The sequence below is a fragment of the Oncorhynchus masou genome, chromosome 19 (genome assembly GCF_036934945.1).
Source record: "Oncorhynchus masou masou isolate Uvic2021 chromosome 19, UVic_Omas_1.1, whole genome shotgun sequence".
Taxonomy (NCBI): Eukaryota; Metazoa; Chordata; class Actinopteri; order Salmoniformes; family Salmonidae; genus Oncorhynchus; species Oncorhynchus masou.
In genome coordinates, this window is record NC_088230.1 from 7,686,990 (window position 1) to 7,709,931 (window position 22,942).

Below are 22,942 nucleotides of genomic sequence, written 5' to 3' on the forward strand. Positions count from 1 at the left end.
AACAAAAGTATAATTCCTAATAGCAGGAATAGGACAATTAAAAAGTTACCCTCACCAGAAATGAGAAGTCCCTTAAAACTGAATATTTCACATTTTGTTCCTTTTAAATGTTTTACTTTGTTACATTTTTTTAAAACTTCAACTAAAAAGTTAACTGTCCAGCGGTTCTTCAAATGTCGAGGAACTTAGCTAAAAAAACTGGCTTTGACTGATTTGGAGTCAGCTCTACCAGGCCTTTACCATAGTGTTTATGTAACTGGTTCGGGGTATCTTCTACAATCTCACCTGTACATGGATGTGTCCTCCGATGGTGAACTGAGTGTGGTCAGGTTGGGACAGTGGGTGGAGCTTCTGTATGAGCAGGGTGGCCACACCCACACAGTCCTTGGCCAATAGGAGCCTGAGGAGGGCAGAGTTCCCTGAGAGGAACTTCAGAGTGCCCACACAGTACAACACAGCCTCCCCAGACACACACACATCCTCACAGCGCAGCACACACAGCAACGAATCTGGACATAATACAAAGTCACACACGCACACACTTGTTAACACACATCACTCCAACCTCACAACTCGAGCTGCTTTTAATACAACCTTACACAGGTAAAAACAACATTCAAACATACAGTACCAACCAAAAGTTTGGACATACCTACTCATTCCAGGGTTTTTCTTATTTTTTTTTACTATTTTCTACATTGTAGAATATTAGTGAAGACATCAAAACTATGAAATAACACATTGAATCAGGCAGTAACCCCAAAAAATTGTTAAACAAATCAAAATATATTTTATATTTGAGATTCTTCAAAGTAGCAACCCTTTACCTTGATCACAGCTTGGCATTCTCTCAATTCGTTTCATGAGGTAGTCACCTGGAATGCATTTAAATTGTGTGCCTTGTTAAAAGTTACTTTGTGGAATTTTTTTCCTTCTTAATCCGTTTGAGCCAATCAGTTGTGTTGTGACAAGGTAGGGGTGGTATACAGAAGATGGTCTTTTACAAAACAGGGCTAAGTCCATATTATGGCAAGAACAACTCAAATAAGCAGATAAACGATAGTCCATCATTATTTAAAAAGTCAATCTGGAAAAGTTTGAGAACTTTGAACGTGCAGTTGCAAAAACCATCAAGCACTATGATGAAACTGGCTATGATGAAACTGGCTCTCATGAGGATTGCCACAGGAAAGACTTGAGTAGGTGAACAGATTATCTCTGCATGTGGGGTTCCCACAGTGAAGTATGGAGGAGGAGGTATGATGGTGCTTTGCTGGTGACACTGTCTGTGATTTATTTAGAATTAAAAAGGCACACTTAACCAGCATGGCTACCACAGTATTTTTCAGCAATACGCCATACCATCTGGTTTGCGCTTAGTGGGACTATAATTTGTTTTTCAACAGGACAATGACCCAACACACCTCCAGGCTGTGTAAGGGCTATTTAACCAAGAAGGAGAGTGATGGAGTGCTGCATCAGATGACCTGGCCTCCACAAACCACTTTACCTCAACCCATTTGAGATGGTTTCGGATGAGTTGGACCGCAGAGTAAAGGAAAAGCAGCCAAAAGTGCTCAACATATGTGGGAACTCCTTCAAGACTTGGAGAAGCATTCCAGGTTAAGCTGGTTGAGAGAATGCCAAGAGTGTGCAAAGCTGTCAAAGGTAAAGGGTGGCTACTTTGAAAAATCTCATAAAATATAGTTTGATTTGTTTAACACTTTTTTGTTTACTACATGATATTTCATAGTTTTGATGTCTTCACTACTATTCTACAATGTAGAAAATAATAAAATTAGTAGGTGTCCAAACTTTTGAATGGCACTGTATATAATTAACATTATACACACATACGGTTAAGTGTGTCAATGTGTTACCTATGATGGAGTTGTTCTGGAAGAGGATATCATTGCTCTCACTGCGGCTGATTTTGAAGATGAGTTTACAGATGTTCAGCAGGTTTTTTCCACTGACGTTCAGCTGAACAACAAGTCATTAGACAAAAATAATTCTAACACATCAGCCAGGAACTTTACGCTGTTGCTTTGTACTAAGGATGTCACCCAACAAAGCTAACTAAGGGCAGGTCTGTTTAAACTACTGTTGTGTATTAGGGCAAGGAAGAGATGGGAGAAATAGAATCATCATGATGACATTGATTGTACTCACCTCTAGGGTGAGTTTGGCGAGCTGAAGGTTGAGTTGCGCGGAATTGAGGTCGATGAGGCAGAACAGCGCCCTAAGAAGTCCCGCTCTCTTCCTGCAACGCCGGCCCAGCATGCCTTGCTCTGCCAGGGCGCCATGGAGACAGTCACATGCGTCACACAGCCGCTCCACGGCATCCTCGGATCCACCTGAGGAGAGGCACATGATTAAGAAAAACATGTAAACTTAGACATACAGTGGGGCAAATAAGTAAAATAAGTATTTGGTCACCTACAAACAAGCAAGATTTCTGGCTCTCACAGACCTGTAACTTCTTCTTTAAGAGGCTCCTCTGTCCTCCACTCGTTACCTGTATTAATGGCACCTGTTTGAACTCGTTATCAGTATAAAAGACACCTGTCCACAACCTCAGACAGTCACACTCCAAACTCCACTATGGTCAAGACCAAAGAGCTGTCAAAGGACACCAGAAACAAAATTGTAGACCTGCACCAGGCTGGGAAGACTGAATCTGCAATAGGTAAGCAGCTTGGTTTGAAGAAATCAATTGTGGGAGCAATTATTAGGAAATGGAAGACATATAAGACCACTGATAATCTCCCTCGATCTGGGGCTCCACGCAAGATCTCACCCAGTGGGGTCAAAATGATCACAAGAATGGTGAGCAAAAATCCCAGAACGACACGGGGGGACCTTGTGAATGACCTGCAGAGAGTTGGGACCAAAGTAACAAAGCCTACCATCAGTAACACACTACGCCGCCAGGGACTCAAATCCTGCAGTGCCAGACTTGTCCTCCTGCTTAAGCCAGTACATGTCCAGGCCCATTTGAAGTTTGCTAGAGAGCATTTGGGATGATCCAGAAGAAGATTGGGAGAATGTCATATGGTCAGATGAAACCAAAAAATAACTTTTTGGTAAAAACTCAACTCGTCGTGTTTGGAGGACAAAGAATGCTGAGTTGCAGCCAAAGAACATCATACCTACTGTGAAGCATGGGGGTGGAAACATCATGCTTTGGGGCTGTTTTTCTGCAAAGGGACCAGGACGACTGATCCGTGTAAAGGAAAGAATGAATGGGGCCATGTATCGTGAGATTTTGAGTGAAAACCTCCTTCCATCAGCAAGGGCATTGAAGATGAAACGTGGCTGGGTCTTTCAGCATGACAATGATCCCAAACACACCGCACAGGCAATGAATTAGTAGCTTCATAAGAAGCATTTCAAGGTCCTGGAGTGGCCTAGCCAGTCTCCAGATCTCAACCCCATAGAAAATCTTTGGAGGGAGTTGAAAGTCCATGTTGCCCAGCAACAGCCCCAAAACATCACTGCTCTAAAGGAGATCTGCATGGAGGAATGGGCCAAAATACCAGCAACAGTGTGTGAAAAATTTACAGAAAACATTGACCTCTGTCATTGCCAACAAAGGGTAAAGTATTGAGAAACTTTTGTTATTGACCAAATACTTATTTTCCATCATAATTTGCAAATAAATTCATTAAAATCCTACAATGTGATTTTCTGGATTTTTTTCTCATTTTGTCTGTCATACTTGAAGTGTACCTATGATGAAAATTACAGGCCTCTCATCTTTTTTAAGTAGGAGAACTTGCACAATTGGTGGCTGACTAAATACTTTTTTGCCCCACTGCATTTGTGCAAATATACCACTGACATGCATTATTTATTCACATGCACACAGAGTTATGAGTTATGCACACATATCTTATGTTAGGATTTGGCCCCAGTGAATATGCATGATTAACATCCTGTACATTACTGAGAGGAAAAGAGAGGGTGGGGTGCTTTTCCAGGTAAAATATATATGTTTTCCTTCTGTCTAAAAAATATGGCCAATTTCCTCTTTCCAGAAAGGTTGGCCACACACTCGACTCAACATATTGCAATATCACAGGCAATCTGAAATGCATGAGCCATGAGGTACTTGGTACAATAAATATTTCAAAAGTGTTAAAATATTTACAGACCTAGAATTCATTTTGCGGTAGTCAGACTGCAAAGTCAAACTAGGAGAATTCTGAAGGAATGCCAAACACAACACTAGTTTGTTTTGCTTTCTTCAACCATTAAAATGGCCCCGTGTTAACTTTTTTCATGTGTGTGTGTTTTTCTACCAACACTGATCTATTTTTATTAACTTACATATTAGCATGAAAAGGAAATCAGCTGAATAGCACATGAGAAACTTCCCTATATTCAAATCACAGGATAAACTTAATTTCAGTCCTGTTTTCACAATATCTGCCCAGTTCGCAAAAAGTCTAAATTATTTGTGCATTTACGAAAGAGGTGCTTTTTGTACAGGACAACATAGATGCATTAGGGAAAGAATTGCAATTCAACACTGTCCAATCATCATTGTCCTATATTGAGAAGAATGTTATGTGACTAACATCTGTTTGTACTTTTGTTTGGGGTTCATTCATAGCAAACAGAACACTACCTGCAGCGATGGACTCCAGCTCTTGCAACAGAGGGAAAATCTTAACATTCCACACCACTGATTCGTCCTCAGCCTCCTGGCTGGCTGGTCTGTCTCCGTTGCCTAACTCTGTTCCTAACTCTGACACAGAAACAAGGAGACGAAAAGGGAAGAAAGAAAAACAGACAATTAATGCCTCAAAGCTCAACTTGGTGCAAGAGGGCTGAGTATAGTTCACAAGTTCAGCTTCTTAAAATAAATCGATCTTCAGGAAGTTTAATGCCGGCAATGAAAGGTCACCGTTCGCATCTATAGTTCCTCTGATTTGTGTGTGTACTTGTGTGTGTGTGAATATTTGCATATCTGGCGCAGTGGTGATGCAGGAAGTGGTGGCTACAGACCAACAGCCATTAGTTGCTGCTTACAGAAAGTGTGTGAGTGAGGCCTTTCAGCAACAACACCCTGCATGATCAAAGTGTGACACACTGTTAAGCTCTCACAGTTGAGAGGAAAGAAAGGTGGTTATGCTGGAGCTGAACATTACATTCTTGGTTCTTTTCATTTAGCAGTTTAATATATCCTCAACCAGTATGTAGACATCAAACCAACTATGACTTTGATTTAAGCTCAAATAAAATAAAACATCCTTCAAAGTCAGGGCGACACACACATCTACAGCCAACCAACCTGGATGGTAGATTTAACAATAGGTTTAACAATTGGCCTGGTGTAGGCTACCTTCGCAGGCTCTGTTGGTTCGCTGCTGGACATATAAGCCCTTAGTTGATCCTAACGTACAGTTAGAACTGTATGGTTCAGTAAACTATTGAACTAAGCTAGTATTCACTTAGTGAATCAGGACTAACCTGTTCTGGCCCCGGCTCCTGCTCCTGTTCCTTCGCCTGGTCTAATAGAGGAGTCAACACCACCGTGGAACCTGAGTCCACTGCAATTTGACATAAACACACACAAGATGTCTTTACCAAAATGGTGGCTCAGAACCTGTTAGGTCTTGGCTGATTAACTATTGTTAACTGAGATGTAAGACATTTTCAAAGATGGGTCACTCACAGTGCATAATACTGTAGTTTGGATACGACTGGTTGTATTGCTAGATACATGGGGCGGTAGGATAGCCTAGTGGTTAGAGCGTTGGACTAATAACCGGAAGGTTCAAATCCCAGAGCTGACAAGGTACCAATCTGTCGTTCTGCCCCTGAACTGTTCCTAGGACGTCATTGAAAATAAGAATTTGTTCTTATCCGACTTGCCTAGTTAAATAAAATATGTGACCAGTTCCTTCAGCCACCACTTGGTGTCCCCATTGCAACAAGAACTCAGACATCAGCTTTGTGGTTAAAGCCATTCATGTTTTGTCACTGTGACTACTCACCAGTCAGTTTCAGTTAGAGAACAGACAGTAACAACCATAACATGCTGTTTTAATCTGCACTGTTCCCGTTCACTGTCTGTTTGTTGTCATTGATGTTCAAATTGATATTGACAGTGCTATAATGTCCCTACTATAAGTACAATTCTGCATGGAACTTAAAACTCCCTCAAGGGCTAAAGCATCTATTGGATGACTTACGGACAGTACTGAGGCTGGTACACAGGGCATAGACTAGATCAGAAAACACAAGCCCCGAGAGCAGAGGTGAATGTTATTCTACATTTCAGAGAGAGAGAAAAAGAGGGAGATGCACAAATACACATGAAGAGAGAGACAGGAAGAGTGAGGGAGAGAGAGCGGGAGAGAGTGGGAGAGAGGGGTCATGGGGTCTGTGTGATAGGATTAGGGCCTGATAATAGGGCCTCTGTGTGTGATAGTGCATTCTCAGAGACATGATCTCATCTGTGTCTTGGGCCTGGGCAGGGTCTAGCCAATGGACAGCAGACAGTCAGTCCCAGCAGAGACACTGCTATGCTGCTGCCAGCCATGCCCAGATGGGCACCCAAATCTAATAGACATCCATTTGGAGCTATAAAGCCCAGGCTTATTGGAGAAAAAGAAGCAGCCAATGTCTAATCTCTCACTCTTCATCTCTCACTCACTTTTTTTCCATTTCTTCAGCATCCACTACTCACTCCAACTTTAAATCTTTCACTCTGTAGATCAATTTGTTATATCAATCTCCTTCGCTCTCACCCCTGGCTCAAACCCTCACTCTCCCTTTTCTGTCGCTTTCTATCCCCCTCTCTCTAAGATGGGTTGGTCTAAGTTCTGAAAAGGATTCCTGGCTTGGATTTTTGGTTCTCAGTAAACCTTTGGGGATCTTGGTTTCTAAGTAAAAGTGTTTAATGGTTGTTCGCCAGCAGCTATAGCTAATCGATGGAAAGGATGGATTTTAATGACAGGCCCGTCCTCACGCCTGGAGTTATGCCTGCGTTACTGACATTCTCCTGATGAGGTCGGTAGAAAGAAACAGTGTTCTAGCCTCTACTGACTGTGGAGGTATAAGGCTGACCAGTCAGTGATGGTGATAAAAGATAGATAGACCTATTTTATTAGGAAGGGCTTTGGCTGAGAAGGTAGTTTGGGTGGGGAAACTAGGATCCCTTTAAACCAGGGATTCCCAAACTCGGTCCTGGGGCCTCCCATGGGTGCACGTTTTGGTTTTTGCCCTAGCACTACACAACATATTCACAACTGACTCAAATCAACCCATCATCCAGCTAAGATTATTTGAGTCAGCTGTCTAGTGCTTGGGCAAAAACAAAATGTGCACCCATGGGAGGCCCCAGGACCGAGTTTGGGAAATCCTGCTTAAAGACAGATACCTGACCTGAATAATAAGGTTGACTTATTAGGCCTAGATGGGGGTAGCTAAAAGGTTATATAATATGTTATAACACTTAGGAGAAATTCATGAAATAACTTGAACAAACATGAAGGCATTCTGAGAACCAAAATAAGTGAGAAAGCAGAGGAGGTGGGGGTGCGTAGTTAAAGTCCTTTGAATTGGACACACTGAAGGTGTGACAAAGAGGGCGGCGAAGGCCAAGGGCCGGGGATGTGAAATGTATTAGGAGGTATAATTCACCACTATGCAGTACTGGTGACATGGAATCCATTGTGTGCCAATAAATCTACACTTATTCGCTTACTTTCACCTCGGTCAAAAAAGAGGCTGAGTGAGGAATGGAGGGAGGGGGAGAGAGAAAGGAGGAGAGAGAGAGGAGAGAGAAATAGGAGGAGTAAAACAGTAAGAAAAATGTAAGAAAAAAAATACGGAAAAAAGAGTGACGAGAATAGAAAGAAACAAGGATATGGAGGAAAGAGAGAACAAGGGGTGAAATGTAAAGAAATGTACAGGCATACAGTACCTTACACTGTTGGTCCTGGGTGGGGCAGGTTTCGAGGGTCCTCCACTATCCTTGTCTCTCCTCTCTCGATCAGTAGGCTCAACATAAAGGGCTCTCCTGCCTCTTCCCTTAGCTGACAGCTCTCTCTGCTCTGGGCTGGAGACTGAATTTACACTCTCCCTTACTACAAACACAGTACAATTAAGAGCTATTATAGTTACTGGATACTAGTGTTAATTCTGAACACCCCTTAACGTTTTCACCATCTTTTCAGATTACTGTGTTTTGGTGAAAGATTAGAAAATTGATGTTTAGAAAATGTACAAATACCCCAATTTTACAGTCATTTTAGCTTTTTCCAAAAGCGTTATAATACAGTAAGTAAGGAATGACAGCAAGCAAATGTGCAAAAAAAGCACAGAGATATTTACTTACAATAATAGTGTTAATGGTTTGCTTATTGCAACCATCCCCCCCCTCGCTTTAAAAAACCCTAACATGCAACTCTCTCTATATACAGTTGAAGTGGGAAGTTTACATACGCTAAGGTTGGAGTCATTAAAAAAATCATTTTTCAACCATTCCACAAATTTGTTGTCAACAAACTATAGTTTTGGCAAGTCAGTTAGGACATCTACTTTGTGCATGAAACAAGCCATTTTTCCAACAATTGTTTACAGATAGACTATTTCACTTATAATTCACTGTATCACAAATCTGGTGGGTCAGAAGTTTACATACACTAAGTTGACTGTGCCTTTAAACAGCTTGGAAAATTCCAGGAAATTATGTCATGGCTTTAGAAGCTTCTGATATGTTAATTGACATCATTTGAGTCAATTGGAGGTGTACCTGTGGATGTATTTCAAGGCCTACCTTCAAACTCAGTGCCTCTTTGTTTGACATCATGGGAAAATCAAAAGAAATCAGCCAAGAAATTGTAGACCTCCACAAGTCTGGGTCCAAACGCCTGAAGGTACCACATCTGTACAAACAATAGTACGCAGGTATAAACACCATGGGACCACACAGCCGTCATGCCACTCAGGAAGGGGACGTGTTCTGTCTCCTAGAGATGAATGTACTTTGGTGCAAAAAGTGCAAATCAATCCCAGAACAACAGCAAAGGACCTTGTGAAGATGCTGGAGGAAACAGGTACAAAAGCATCTATATCCACAGTCAAACAAGTCCTATATCAACATAACCTGAAAAGGCAGCTCAGCAAGGAAGAAGCCACTGCTCCAAATAAAAAGCCAGACTACGGATTGCAACTGCACATGGGGACAAAGATCATACTTTTTGGAGAAATAATGAAACAAACAGAACTATTGGCCATAAAGACCATCGTTATGTTTGGAGGAAAAAGGGGGAGGCTTGCAAGCCGAACAACAACATCCTAACTGTGAAGCATGGGGGTGGCAGCATCATGTTGTGGGGGAGCTTTGCTACAGGAGGGACTGGTGCACTTCACAAAATAGATGGCATCACAAGGAAGGAGAATTTGGTGGATATATTGAAGCAACATCTCAAGGCATCAGTCAGGAAGTTAAGCTTGGTCGCAAAATGGGTCTTCCAAATGGACAATGAGTTGTGGCAAAATGGCTTAAATACAGCAGTGGCCATGACAAAGCCCTGACCTCAAGCCTACAGAACATTTGTGGGAAGAAATGAAAAAGCATGTGAAAGGAAGGAGGTATACAAACGCGACTCAGTTACACCAGCTCTGTCAGGAGGAATGTGCCAAAATGTACCCAATTTATTGTGGGAAGCTTGTGGAAGACTTCCCGAAACATTTGGCAATGCTAATTGAGTGTATGTAAAATTCTGACCTGCTGGGAATGTGATGAAAGAAATAAAAGCTGAAATAAATCATTCTTTCCACTATTATTCTGACATTTCACATTCTTAATAAAGTAGTGATCCTAACTGACCTAAGACAGGGAATTTCTACTTGGATTAAATGTCAGGAATTGTAAAAAAAAAAAACTGAGTTTAAACGTATTTGGCTAAGGTGTAGGTAAACTTCCGACTTCAACTGTATGTGTGTGTGTGTGTGTGTGTGTGTGTGTGTGTGTGTGTGTATATATCACCTCCAATCTCTCCATCACTTTTGCAATTTTGTCTCTCCCTTCTTAGACTTCCTAATAAAATACAAAAAACTACATCTCAACCCTCTTTTTCCTCGCTCTTCATCTCTTTCCTTGCTCTCCATATCTCCTTACCTTCTGTTGGCTGTGCCACAGGTGGGAGTGTTGTCAGAGAGCCAGCTCTAAAAAGGCGTGCCCTCACCCCCACTGCCCCCCTCTTCAGCTCCAGGGGGTCAGAGGGGGGTTTGGGGAGGGCCCTGGGGCTGACGGGATCTGGGTCCTCATCCTGGGCCACTGGCAATCTGGGCTTCTGGTAGGCCATAAACATTACTTCATCATTAAAGGGAACAAACACTGATTTAGTATGTGTTGTCTTCAGCTGATCAGAACAATACACTAAGGCTTTCCAAGACCCCCAAGTTCACAAGGATACACACAGATTAATGTACTGTACAAGAGAGAGGATATGAAAGTGAGTGAGGAGTAGTGAGGAGAACCCACATGTTCCAGAGGAGACAGGCGAGTTCCAGAACCCGGTCTGGAGTCTGGCGCTTCAAAGTTCCGAGCGTAGAGGCTGAAAGAAGAAAAAAAGACTGTTCATTCAGTACACTGTATGGATGTGACACTAGACTACTGCTAGGGGGGTTATAATATAGGGTGTTTAACCAGATCCTTAACCTGAATGTGGAGGGAGGTCGACTGTCTTGGGTTCGAGAGGTCTCTCCAAACAGCTGTCTGTGGTTGTCTCGAGGGGTAAAAGGTCGCTGGGTGCGCAGGGTCCTCAGAGAGTGCCTAGCCTCGGTGACGATCTCTGCGCTGGTCTTCCTCCGAGGGTCAGGGTTCAGGGTGAAAGGGCTGTGTTTCTCACGCTTCCTCTCCAAAGAAGACATTTTGTGATGGTTGTTGCCAGCAGGACCAGGGATGAGGTCAGGAGAATTACTTTATGTGAATGATTTCATCACTGAAGTGGGTTTTGCCTGGGTGTATTACTGAAGAGGAAGAGGCGGTGAAATGATGAGGAAACCTATTCATATATATTATTATATATATGGGTGAATAATAAACACAGTATGTTAAGCCATTGCAGAAACAGGCACCAAAAATGCATCTGAGTAAAGCAAGCAAAACGGCATAAAAAACTGTAGACTGATATGAAGAGTTACAGTGGCTTGTTGTAAATGAGAAAGCCTGCGCGTCCTCGCTAAGTAACCATGGTAACCGAGAACAGCGGAGGGAGCCAGCGTTTGACTAGTGACAACAAACCGGAGTGGCTAAAAAGTAACAGAAATTGTGTACAGAAACGAACAAATGAAATGTTAATCTATGATACACTCTGAATTTTTCAACCGATAACAGTACCAGGAATACTCACCGTGAATTGGTATCATCAACTAAATACCTCGTGAGAGGTGTCAAAAACCAAGCGTGCTTGCATGCTAGCCAGTTCAAATGCTTTGGATAACGTTAGCATCAGCTGGCAGATTTTGGAAATTAAAATAAGTTGAATTCTTCTTACTAAAATAAACTTACCGTCTGCTGGTGATCACCTTTAAAATGAATGGCCGATTTTGAGACGACACTTCTAGCTACAGCCAAACAGGGAAATGCATTGCTTTTCAAGTTTGATGCAAGTGAGTTTGTAGAGGTTGCAGGCAAACGACTGCCTGACGTCGTCGAGTCTCGGGCACGAGCCTTACCGTCAGTTTGTGTCCAGCATTAGTCCAGGTGAGTCCCTCAACATCTCCACCGTTTTTTCGGTACAACATTTGCATTTTTCAATAAACTGACAAAAAAGCATGACATTTTAACAAGTCAGTTGCATCACACCATCACATAGGTTATCATGTCATACATCACTGAATAATCATGTTTACCTGTAACCAGGGATGATAACCAATTTTGTGTTGAATTGGTTTCTAGATTAGAGAACTTTTGCCGAAATGTCAGTTTTCCTCATCTGTCATTAAATTAAAAGGTGCTCTGTATTTAAGCGATCTTTAAAATGGACATTGTGTTGTTTGTCACATTGTTATCTTTTTTAATGTCCTTCCCAGTGCTTTAAACGCTTTAAACCCAGACGTAAACTGTTTAAACCAATAGCCAACTACATTTTCCACATCCCACCGACATTACATTCTGGTTAGTATTCAGAATGAGGAATTGATTTATAACAACAACTCAATGGATGGTTATTGTTAAGAGAATGAGCAGGCTTTCAACTGAACAGGCAGCCCTGATTCCTGATTAAACTGCCTTAATTTTGCTGGACCCCAGGAAGAGTAGGTGCTGCTTTGGCAGGGATCCATAAATTATACAAATACCCTCTGGCTAAATTAAAAATCAGTATTAATGTGTCGGCCGCTATGAATCAAATATATTTATATAGCCCTTCGTACATCAGCTGATATCTCAAAGTGCTGTACAGAAACCCAGCCTAAAACCCCAAACAGCAAGCAATGCAGGTGTAGAAGCATGGTGGCTAGGAAAAACTCCCTAGAAAGGCCAAAACCTAGGAAGAAACCTAGAGAGGAACCAGTCTATGTGGAGTGGCCAGTCCTCTTCTGGCTGTGCCGGGTGGAGATTATAACAGAACATGGCCAAGATGTTCATAAATGACCAGCATGGTCGAATAATAATAAGGCAGAACAGTTGAATCTGGAGCAGCAGCACGGCCAGGTGGACTGGAGACAGCAAGGAGTCATCATGTCAGGTAGTCCTGGGGCATGGTCCTAGGGCTCAGGTCCTCCGAGAGAGAGAGAAAGAGAGAATTAGAGAGAGCACACTTAAATTCACACAGGACACCGAATAGGACAGGAGAAGTACTCCAGATATAACAAACTGACCCTAGCCCCCCCGACACATAAACTACTGCAGCATAAATACTGGAGGCTGAGACAGGAGGGGTCAGGAGACACTGTGGCCCCATCCGAGGACACCCCGGACAGGGCCAAAAAGGAAGGATATAACCCCACCCACATTGCCAAAGCACAGCCCCCACACCACTAGAGGGATATCTTCAACCACCAACTTACCATCCTGAGACAAGGCTGAGTATAGCCCACAAAGATCTCCGCCACGGCACAACCCAAGGGGGGGAGGGCGCCAACCCAAACAGGAACCCACTCAAGTGACGCACCCCTCCCAGGGACGGTATGAAAGAGCCCCAGTAAGTAAGCCAGTGACTCAGCCCCTCTAATAGGGTTAGAGGCAGAGAATCCCAGTGGAAAGAGGGGAACCGGCCAGGCAGACACAGCAAGGTGGGTTCGTTGCTCCAGAGCCTTTCCGTTCACCTTCACACTCCTGGGCCAGACTACAATCATATGCCCCACAGAAGAGATGAGTCTTCAGTAAAGACTTAAAGGTTGAGACCGAGTTTGCGTCTCTTACAGGGTAGGCAGACCATTCCATAAAAATGGAGCTCTATAGGAGAAAGACCTGCCTCCAGCTGTTTGCTTAGAAATTCTAGGGACAATGAGGAGGCCTGCGTCTTGTGACCATAGCGTACGTGTAAGTATCCACGGCAGGACCAAATCAGAGAGATAGGTAAGAGCAAGCCCATGTAATGCTTTGTAGGTTAGCAGTAAAACCTTGAAATCAGCCCTTGCCTTGACAGGAAGCCAGTGTAGGGAGGCTAGCATGAATCAACCATCTCCTCTTTCTCACTGGCACATTAAACCGCTGCTGACGCTTATGCACATAATTAAGTATAGAAAACTGGTAAAGCTTGACTTAGAGTACAGATACAGTATTTAAAGACTTAGACTGTCGCAGTCTGCCACAGACATTTAAGTTTGGCCATTATGTAAACGTGTATTAACTCTTTTTGACATTTATACCTTTTATTTCCAGTCAAGGTTTATAAAATTGCCGGAGGGAAGAACCTTGCTTTCTCATGACTATAGTAGTAGGCTATCTGTTGTTGTTCCTGTTTGTTGTCATGGTTAGGGTAAGGCGGCATGGGCCGTTGCTATACAGTACTTTCACCACTCCCTTAAGTTTCCAGTCACTTTAATGAAATACCAGGCAGTTAATGTTTCATTTAATAACATAAAACCTTAACTTTTTAAATATAAGCTGTAAAATGGTAACAATGTAGACACAGATATGAAAAGATAAGTAAACATTATTTTTTTGTATTACAGAAATTGTGATAGAGTTGAGACTGAGATTTTAATGTACATGGGTCATACATTTATGTAGTCTACTTTATATTTAACATAAGGCTGTAGAAATCCATTCATTACGAAATCCATTACGTCAACTTTTTAATCCGGTGCTTTGCTTTCGAACGCTGCTCTGTGAGATGTAAAGTATTTTTCGTACAACATTTCTGTGGCATGAACAACCAATACCCAGTGCTCCCCTGACACTGGAGAAGAGACCTCCAGCTTTAGTTCATTCTGTCCACCCAATTTCACCGTTCAGTTTCTGTTCACTGCCACAGCTTCATTTAGGGCAAAGCAGGCATGAGTGCAAGTGAGGGATAGAGTTCTATCAATATTCATGAACAAACTTAGGGTAGAGGGATAGAAGAGTAAAACATGCATTGGTACGCTGCTTTCATTCATTCAACTCACGCTTCACCCTGGATCAGTTTAACCCCGAAGATGGGTCGATCACTTTGCAGCAATCAGGTCTGTCTGGATTTGCAACGTTCGTCCACTCGCAAACCTTTCCCCCGCTGCTTTTTCCCAAAGTAGAAATGTACATCTGAGCAATTTTGTGTCTCTCTTGTTGGATTTAAATAGCCCTACATGCTTCATTCTCATGGATACAGTGAGCCTGATTGGATGAGAGTGCATGGTGGGTATGCCCAATCAGAGGGCATCACCATGGCGCTTCCCAGCCAATGGGAGGTGGAGGATGGTCTCTGTAATTGTATTGTCAGTAAGGGAGGGGGAAACATACTAATAGGACAGTAGGCACTAACATGGTGAGCAGTGGAGGAGGCCATTACTGTCAAAGTGTATATCACTGATATGGCCTGGGAGCAGTAGCAGTAATCATTAAGAAAAAGAAGAGAACAGCTCGAAAAGTCAGTAAACACACACTCCCACCACAGACACATCACAGTTTTAACTTGTCCATGTCACAGTGAGGAAGAAATGGCTTGATTTGCGAGTACTTTCGTCCTCCTTGAAGGTGGTGCATCTCCTTGGCAACCGGCTCAGGGCCAGGAGCTCAGTATAATAGAGGAAACACACAGCTGACATGGAGGTTAGATGAGAGGAGCTTCTCTCTCTCCTCAATCACTATTCAGTCCAGAACCCCAATGTAAGTTCTCGCTCTCTCGCGCTCTTCCATTACTCTCCTTCCTTCCCTGTTCTGATATGTTTGTCTCTCCCCTAATTTTCCTTACCCCATCCCCATGCCTTCTTCTTTCTCACTCTCTCGTTGTCTCTCTCTCTCTCACTCTAATGTACTCTCATAGCAAAACCTGTTTTACAGAATTGCCAAAATGGTACTGACAGTGCAACCTGCAGGCATCATGTGATGAATACAATAGAAAACTGCTGATATCTTGTCTGTCTGAACTATAGGGGCCTCCCCATCCCGCCGATGTGCAGCTACAGCAGTCTTTTTTTATCAAGGGGTTTTTATTTGGCATTTTAAAGACCCCACCCCAACCTTCCATACTCCATTGGAGCCCCTCCCCAATACCAGACTTTAAATGAACAGGCATGACATAAAATTACAGTAATATGAACACAGTTTTGAAACACACAGATATACAGTGCATTCGGAAATTATTCACATTAGACTTATTCTAAAATGGATTCAATAAAACATTTCCTATCAATCTACACACAATACCCCATAATGACAAAATGAAAACCAAAGCATTCTTATAAAAAAATACCTTATGTACATAAGTATTCAAACCCTTCGCTATGACATTCGAAATTGAGCTCAGTTGCATCCTGTTTCCATTGATCATCCTTGAGATGTTTCTACAACTTGATTTGAGTCCACCTGTGGTAGATTCAACTGATTGGACATGATTTGGAAAGGCACACTCTTGTCTATATAAGGTCCCACAATTGACAGTGCATGTCAGTACAAAAAAAAACAAGCCATGAGGTCGAAATTAATTGTCCATAGAGGTCAGAGACATTGTGTTTTGGGGCACAGATCTGAAGAAGGGTACCAACAAATGTCTGCAGCATTGAAGGTCCCCAAGAATACAGTGGCCTCCATCATTCATAAATGGAGAACCTTTCAGAAGGACAACCATCTCTGCAGCACTCCACGAATCAAGCCTTTATGGTAGAGTGGCCAGACGGAAGCCAATCCTCAGTAAAAGGCACTTGACAGCCCGCTTGCCAAAAAGCACCTAAAGGACACTCAGACCATGAGAAACAAGATTCTCTGGTCTGATGAAACCAAGTTTGAACTCTTTGGCCTGAATGCCAAGCGTCACATCTGGAGGAAACCAGGCACCGCTCGTCACCTGATCAATACCATCCCTACAGTGAAGCATGGTAGTGGCAGCATCATGCTGTGGGGATGTTTTTCAGTAGCAAGGGTTGGGAAACGAGTAAGGATCGAGGGAAAGATGAACGGAGCAAAGTACAGAGAGATCCTTGTTGAAAAACTCTTCAGGACTTCAGACTGGGACGAGGGTTCACCTTCCAACAGGACAACGACCTTAAGCACACAGCCAAGACAACGCAGGATTGGCTTTGGGACAAGTCTCTGAATATACTTGAGTGGCCCATCAGGGCCCGGACTTGAACTTGATCAAACATCTCTGGAGAGACCAGAAAATGCTGTGCAGCGACGTTCCCTATCCACCCTGACAGAGCTTGAGAGAATCTGCAGAGAAGAATGGGAGAAACTCCCCAAATATAGGTGTTCCAAGCTTGTAGCGTCATACCCAAGAAGTATCGAGGCTGTAATCACTGCCAACGGTGCTTCAACAAAGTACTGAGTAAAGGGTCTGAATACTTATGTAAATGTGATAATCCATTTTTATATATTTTTTATATTTGCCAAAATTTGTAAAAACCTGTTTTTTCTTTGTCATTATGGGATATTGTGTGTAGATTGGGGGGGAAATATATTTGATCAGTTTTAGAATAAGGATGAGTGTAACAAAATGTGGAAAAAGTCAAGGGGTTTGAATACTTTCCTAATGCACTGTAAACAAACAAAAATGGAAAGAAATTAAAAAATAGTGATACACATTCATAAATGGGCTAACTGAATATCCCATTTTCTCTAGTTTGTGATGCTGGAAGACTTCCTTTATCCATTGCTAAAAGTAGGTCGAAATGTATCTTTCCATGTCTAGCAATACGAGTAATAAATGCTAGCATATTGCCCATATAACTGTTCAGAATGGTATCCAGGGTCCCACTCCGAATAATGCAACAAAGGCATAAGGTTCTATAGGCCTCTCCAGTACCTTGGGGGAAAAAAATGGGCTTCCAGAAATCAATCAATTTCAGGCATGTCCAGAACATGTGCAATAAAGTAGCAGGGGCCTGTCTACATCGGTCACAAGTGGAATATATTTCTGGTCAAATTTTGCATTTAATCAATGTAGCCAACGGACTATTTTAAAATGTGTTACAGCATGTTTTATAATGTATTATCTGAAGCTTACTCTTCACCTAAATCCTCTTAATTGGTTCTTAAGAGAATCCAGTGATTCCAGATTGTGCGAGTTTTTAATAACATACACTGAATGTACAAAACATTAGGAACACCTGCTGTTTCCATGACATAGACTATCCAGGTGAAAGCTATGATCCCTTATGGATGTCAATTGTTAAATCCATTTCAATCAATGTAGATGAAGGGGAGAAGACAGGTCAAAGAAGGATTTTTAAGCCTTGGGAGAATTGAGACATGGATTGTGTATGTGTGCCATTAAGAGGGTGAATTGGCAAGACAAAATATTTAAGTGCCTTTGAATGGGTTTTGGTAGTAGGTGCCAGGCGCACCGGTTTGCGTGTGTCAAGAACTGCAGCGCTGCTGAGGTTTTCACGGTCAATGTTTCCTGTGTGTATTAAGAATGGTCACCCAAAGGACATCCAGACAGCTTAATTCTTGCGACTCTCAAACCCGGATCCGGCAGCGTAATCATCGCCTCAAACTATTTAGCATAACACAGCGGACATAAATATCCATAGAAAATCTTACTATTTATGAAAATCATAAATGAAATATATTGAGACACAGCTTAGCCTTTTGTTGTCACACTGTCATCTCAGATTTTCAAAATATGCTTTACAGCCAACGCTAGACAAGCATTTGTGTAAGTTTATCATAGCCTAGCATAGCATTATGCCCTGCTAACAGCAGGCAACATTTTCACGAAAATAAGAAAAGCAATCAAATTAAATCATTTACCTTTGAAGAACTTCGGATGTTTTCACTCAGGAGACTCCCAGTTAGATAGCAAATGTTTCTTTTTTTTCAAAAATATTATTTTTGTAGGCGAAATAGCTCCCGTTTGTTCTTCACGTTTGGCTGAGAAATCGACCGGAAAATGCAGTCACTACAACCCCAAACTTTTTTCCAAATTAGCTCCATAATATCGACAGAAACATGGCAAACGTTGTTTAGAATCAATCCTCAAGGTGTTTTTCACATATCTATTCGATAATATATCCGTCGGGACAAGTGGTTTCTCATTAGAAGCGATTGGAAAAATGGCTACTTCTGTACTTTACGCAAGATTTTCTGCGGGAGCCATCATGTGACCACTTGCTCAATGTGGTCCCTTACGGCTATTCTTCAACATAAATGCGTAAAAAGACGTCACAATGCTGTAGACACCTTGGGGAATACGTAGGAAGCGTACGCTCATTCGTAGCCCATTCACAGCCATATACGGAGTCATTGGCATACAAACGCTTTCAAAAATGGGGCACTTCCTGATTGGATTTTTATCTGGGTTTCGCCTGTAAACATCAGTTCTGTTGCACTCACAGACAATATCTTTGCAGTTTTGGAAACGTCAGAGTGTTTTCTATCCAAAGCTGTCAATTATATGCATAGTCGAGCATCTTGTCGTGACAAAATATCCCGTTTAAAATGGGAACGTTTTTTATCCAAAAATGAAAATAGTCACGAAAGGGTATTAACACAACTGTGGGAAGCATTGGAGTCAAAATGAGCCAGCATCCCTGTGGAATGCTTTCGACACCTTGTGGAGTCCATGTCCCGAAAAATTGAGGCTGTTCTGAGGGCAAAAGGAGGTGCGACTCAACATTAGGAAGATGTTCCTAATGTTTTGTGCACTCTGTGAATAGACCAAGCCTATGTGACATAAGGATTAACTTTACAAACAGAGACTAGAGGGGAGGTACGTGAGTGTGATGAGAAGTGATTAGAGTTTGAAGATACAAAACTACAAAGTTATAGATACCTAAAGAAATGTTGATCTATGAATATTTAACTTTTGTACAAACTGTTCGAAAGATACACAATCATTTATCAATGTACAAGTCATTCAGTGAGGATCTAAGGAGGTGGGCCCACGGGATGAAGTCTCTACGGTCAACCATTTCGGGCCTGCAACATCAGTGTTTTCTGTCATCCAATATATAATTCTTATTCTTATTATTGCTGCCCAATAATAATATTGAATGTTTAGGTGTGTTAGACCACCCTGCATGCGTTATCTCTGCAAAACACTTTTACGTATCCAATGGTTTTTCTTGTTCCAGATAAAAGCAGATATCAATTCACATATGGAATAAATAAAAAGAATGTAAGAAATATAGGAATAGATTGAGATTAAGTATAAAAATAATGGTAACACATTCATTTTAATTGTGTTAATTATTCTGCCCAAATTCCAGCATTCAAAATTCTGCTTCAGGTGGAGTTTGAAGGGAGGAAAATTGGCCTTATATAGAGATATTTCAATTCGTGTGCAACCCAGACTCCCAAGTATTAACATTCCTTTTCTTTCTCTTTACTATTGTTTATTTTATTCTGTCTCTCTTACTCTTTCTTTTTTCTATATCCAACTTCCTCAAGAGGGCTGTCACCATCAGACCGATAAGAATGCTCTGAGTAAGGTGAAGGTTGTTGTGTGTCAGCGTGCCATGGCCATGTTGTGACGTGAGAGAGATTTGCATTGAGTGTGTTTCTGTGTTATGGCAGAAAACCACAACTGGCTATTGAAGGATGTATCTAGGCCTCCACTCCTGTTCAACACAAGCTGTGTGATCTCCCTCTAACACACTGACACAGGCTTGCTTGAGTTTGCAGTTTTATCAGGGATTTCAAGTTCAAATGTGCCTTCAGGAGAATTTCCTCATACAGGTAGGACCGAACAAAACAGTGTACGCTGCATATTTCTGATGATAAAAAAAGAAGCCAACTTTGCTTACTCCAGACTGTTTGACAACAGAAGCACTTAAAAAAAAACTTTGTCAACCTTGGCTCTCTCAACTTTTTAGAGAGAGAGAGAGAGAGAGAGAGAGAGAGAATAACAATATGACTCATAAACCAACTCTAATGCTTGATTTGTTGGCAGGTTAGAGTTTTTCATTATGTATCTTGCACAGCCACAAAGTCATAAAATCTCATTTTAAACCTTACCCTAACCTTAACCACACTGCTTACTCTAATGCCTAACCCTAACCTTAAATGAAGATCAAAAAGGAAAAATGTTTTACTTTGCAACTGGCCTATCTAAGGGGAAATCGCTCAGTTCTGCCTCCAAGACAAGACAATAAATGTCAACCTGCGACTTGTTGAGGCCTTTAACCACCAACAATATGTTGTGAGTCACACAAGCAGATATAAAACTTGCACACACACTGTCTGCAGCCCGTCTGTAGGGGTGAATAGCAGCCACTGACACGGTCTGCCATTCAAATAGAGCAGACACACTTGACAGACAGTCACCCTCTTATCTCTGTCTGTCTGTACGGAAAATAACCCTGACACACACACACTCATATTACACACAGATATTTTTTGGGTGACACACTTGGAGACATGAACATTGGTCGCGCACACACACACGCACATTATGGAGAGGCATCCCTCTGTTTTATATTCCTTTGACTCCTATCATCCACAGACTCCAACAAAGGGAGTTTAATATTTAAAATTATAATCAAAAGGAGAGAGCCTTTATCTAATCTCGATGGAACTGATTAATGTTTCCATAAATAGCTCCATGGGTGTTGGTGATGCTGTGGTCTGTCTGTCTGGCTCTTTCTTTGTCTCCACAGTCCCTGCCTGTCTGTCTGTCTGTCTAACAGTCTGTCTGTGCACTGTGTTCCTGCTCTATGACAGTCTGTATGGGCTTCTCACATCAAGGGCTAATGACGACAGACACTCTCTGACTCACTCCTCCACAATGTAGCCTGAATGCACTCCCAACCTGTTACCCTGGCTTGAATAAACAGGCATGCACAGATACACACTCATACAGTACATAAACTCTCTGACACACACAGACAGACACTAGTGGGAATGTCATTTTGGTTCCACATTTTGTACGCTTGAGCACATGTCCTAGACCTAGAGACTACTGAAAAATAAATATTAAAAAACTGGTAGTTAAATCCTAGGTCTGTTCATAATGCTGCTATTTCAATAGAAAATGCTTGTTCTATAGGGAATTGTAATGCACCTGTATACAATGACTGGTTTGAAATGACAGGGCTATAAACTGTTGAATGAACTGCCCTCTCCTGACCGCTGCTTGATGACGTCACAATAGGTTCTGTCGGTCAAGTACACACATGGACCAATGCCTTGGTGTGGTTAAGTGATATGAACACAGTGTGTTTGGAACACAACAAGATTCACATTTAGGGGATAAATCCCCTTAATCTCTTCCTTTTTTAATTTGTGTGTGTCACAAAGTCTATAGTAGGTCACAGTGTTCAACTGTGTACTATCGTGTATAGATGTTTGAGAGTGACTAACCCCTCTCCACCCTTCTCATTTTTACACATCACTAACTGTTGTGCAACCAATGGTGAGACTACAAGAACATTCACAATATAGTTTACTGTTCTCTCCCTCATCAGCTCTGTAGTTTTCTATTGTAAGAAAATAAATAAGAAATAGTACACCCTTTGTGTGGTTTCAGTTACTCCCTCCCTACCTCCCCCATCTGTGTAAACAAACACTTCAAGTCGACTCAATGGGAGATATGGTTTTATGACACATTTGGATTTTCTTTCTATTATGTAAGAAAAATAAGCAATCAAGGTGAATATTATCCTTGTTTGTCCCTCTCTGCGCACCAGCGCAGAGGAAGGCTCCGGCCTTGGAGCTGGACTGGACGCCGTGCCTGGACTGGGCACCGGCGCAGTGGAAGGCTCCGACCTTGGAGCTGGACTGGACGCCGTGCCTGGACTGGGCACCGGCGCAGTGGAAGGCTCCGGCCTTGGAGCTGGACTGAACACCGTGCCTGGACTGGGCACCGGCACAGAGGAGGTCTCCTGCCATGGAGCGGGACTGGACTGGGCCCCGGCGCAGAGTAAGGCTCCGGCCATGGAGCGAGACTGGACACCGTGCCTGGACTGGGCACCGGCGCAGGAAGCTCCGGGCCGTGGACCGACACTGGAAGCTCCGGACCGTTGACTGTCACTTGAAGCTCCGGACTGTTGACCATCACTGGAAGTTCCGGACTGTGAACCGTCGCTGGAGGTTCCGGGCCGTAGACCGTCACTGGAGTCTCCGGACCGTGAACCATCGATGGAAGCTCTGGACCGTGAACCGTCGCTGGAGACTCCGGACTGTACACACTCACTGGTGGACGAGTGTGGGGAGCCGGCACAGGACGTACCTGGCTGGGGAGGCACACTGGAGCCCTGGTGCGTGGAGCCTGCACAGGTGGCACCGAACTGATGACACGCTCTTCAGAGCGAGTGCAGGGAGCTGACACAGGACGTACCGGGCTGATAAACCGTTCTTCAGCACGCCTGCGCTGCAGCGTACTCATCACCA

The 22,942-nt window shown here is 42.6% G+C and overlaps 1 protein-coding gene across 3 annotated transcripts in view; it reads right to left on the bottom strand.

The window, feature by feature from the left end:
- Window positions 1-13,193, bottom strand: part of armc2 (armadillo repeat containing 2) — a 28,757-nt gene extending 15,564 nt beyond the window's left edge. The window contains exons 1-10 of one of the 3 annotated variants that reach the window (XM_064924840.1): window positions 11,537-13,142; window positions 10,685-10,995; window positions 10,508-10,580; window positions 10,142-10,316; window positions 7,940-8,102; window positions 5,479-5,558; window positions 4,634-4,753; window positions 2,173-2,357; window positions 1,881-1,983; window positions 286-509 (exon numbers count right to left, since the gene is read on the bottom strand). In XM_064924840.1, coding sequence (XP_064780912.1) covers window positions 286-509; window positions 1,881-1,983; window positions 2,173-2,357; window positions 4,634-4,753; window positions 5,479-5,558; window positions 7,940-8,102; window positions 10,142-10,316; window positions 10,508-10,580; window positions 10,685-10,896 — 1,335 coding nt within the window. In that variant the 5' untranslated portion in view covers window positions 10,897-10,995; window positions 11,537-13,142. Of the gene's footprint in view, window positions 1-285; window positions 510-1,880; window positions 1,984-2,172; window positions 2,358-4,633; window positions 4,754-5,478; window positions 5,559-7,939; window positions 8,103-10,141; window positions 10,317-10,507; window positions 10,581-10,684 lie in introns of all 3 variants that reach the window. The other 2 variants (XM_064924841.1, XM_064924842.1) reach the window with 2 other exon arrangements.
- Between the last annotated feature and the right edge of the window lie 9,749 nt (window positions 13,194-22,942).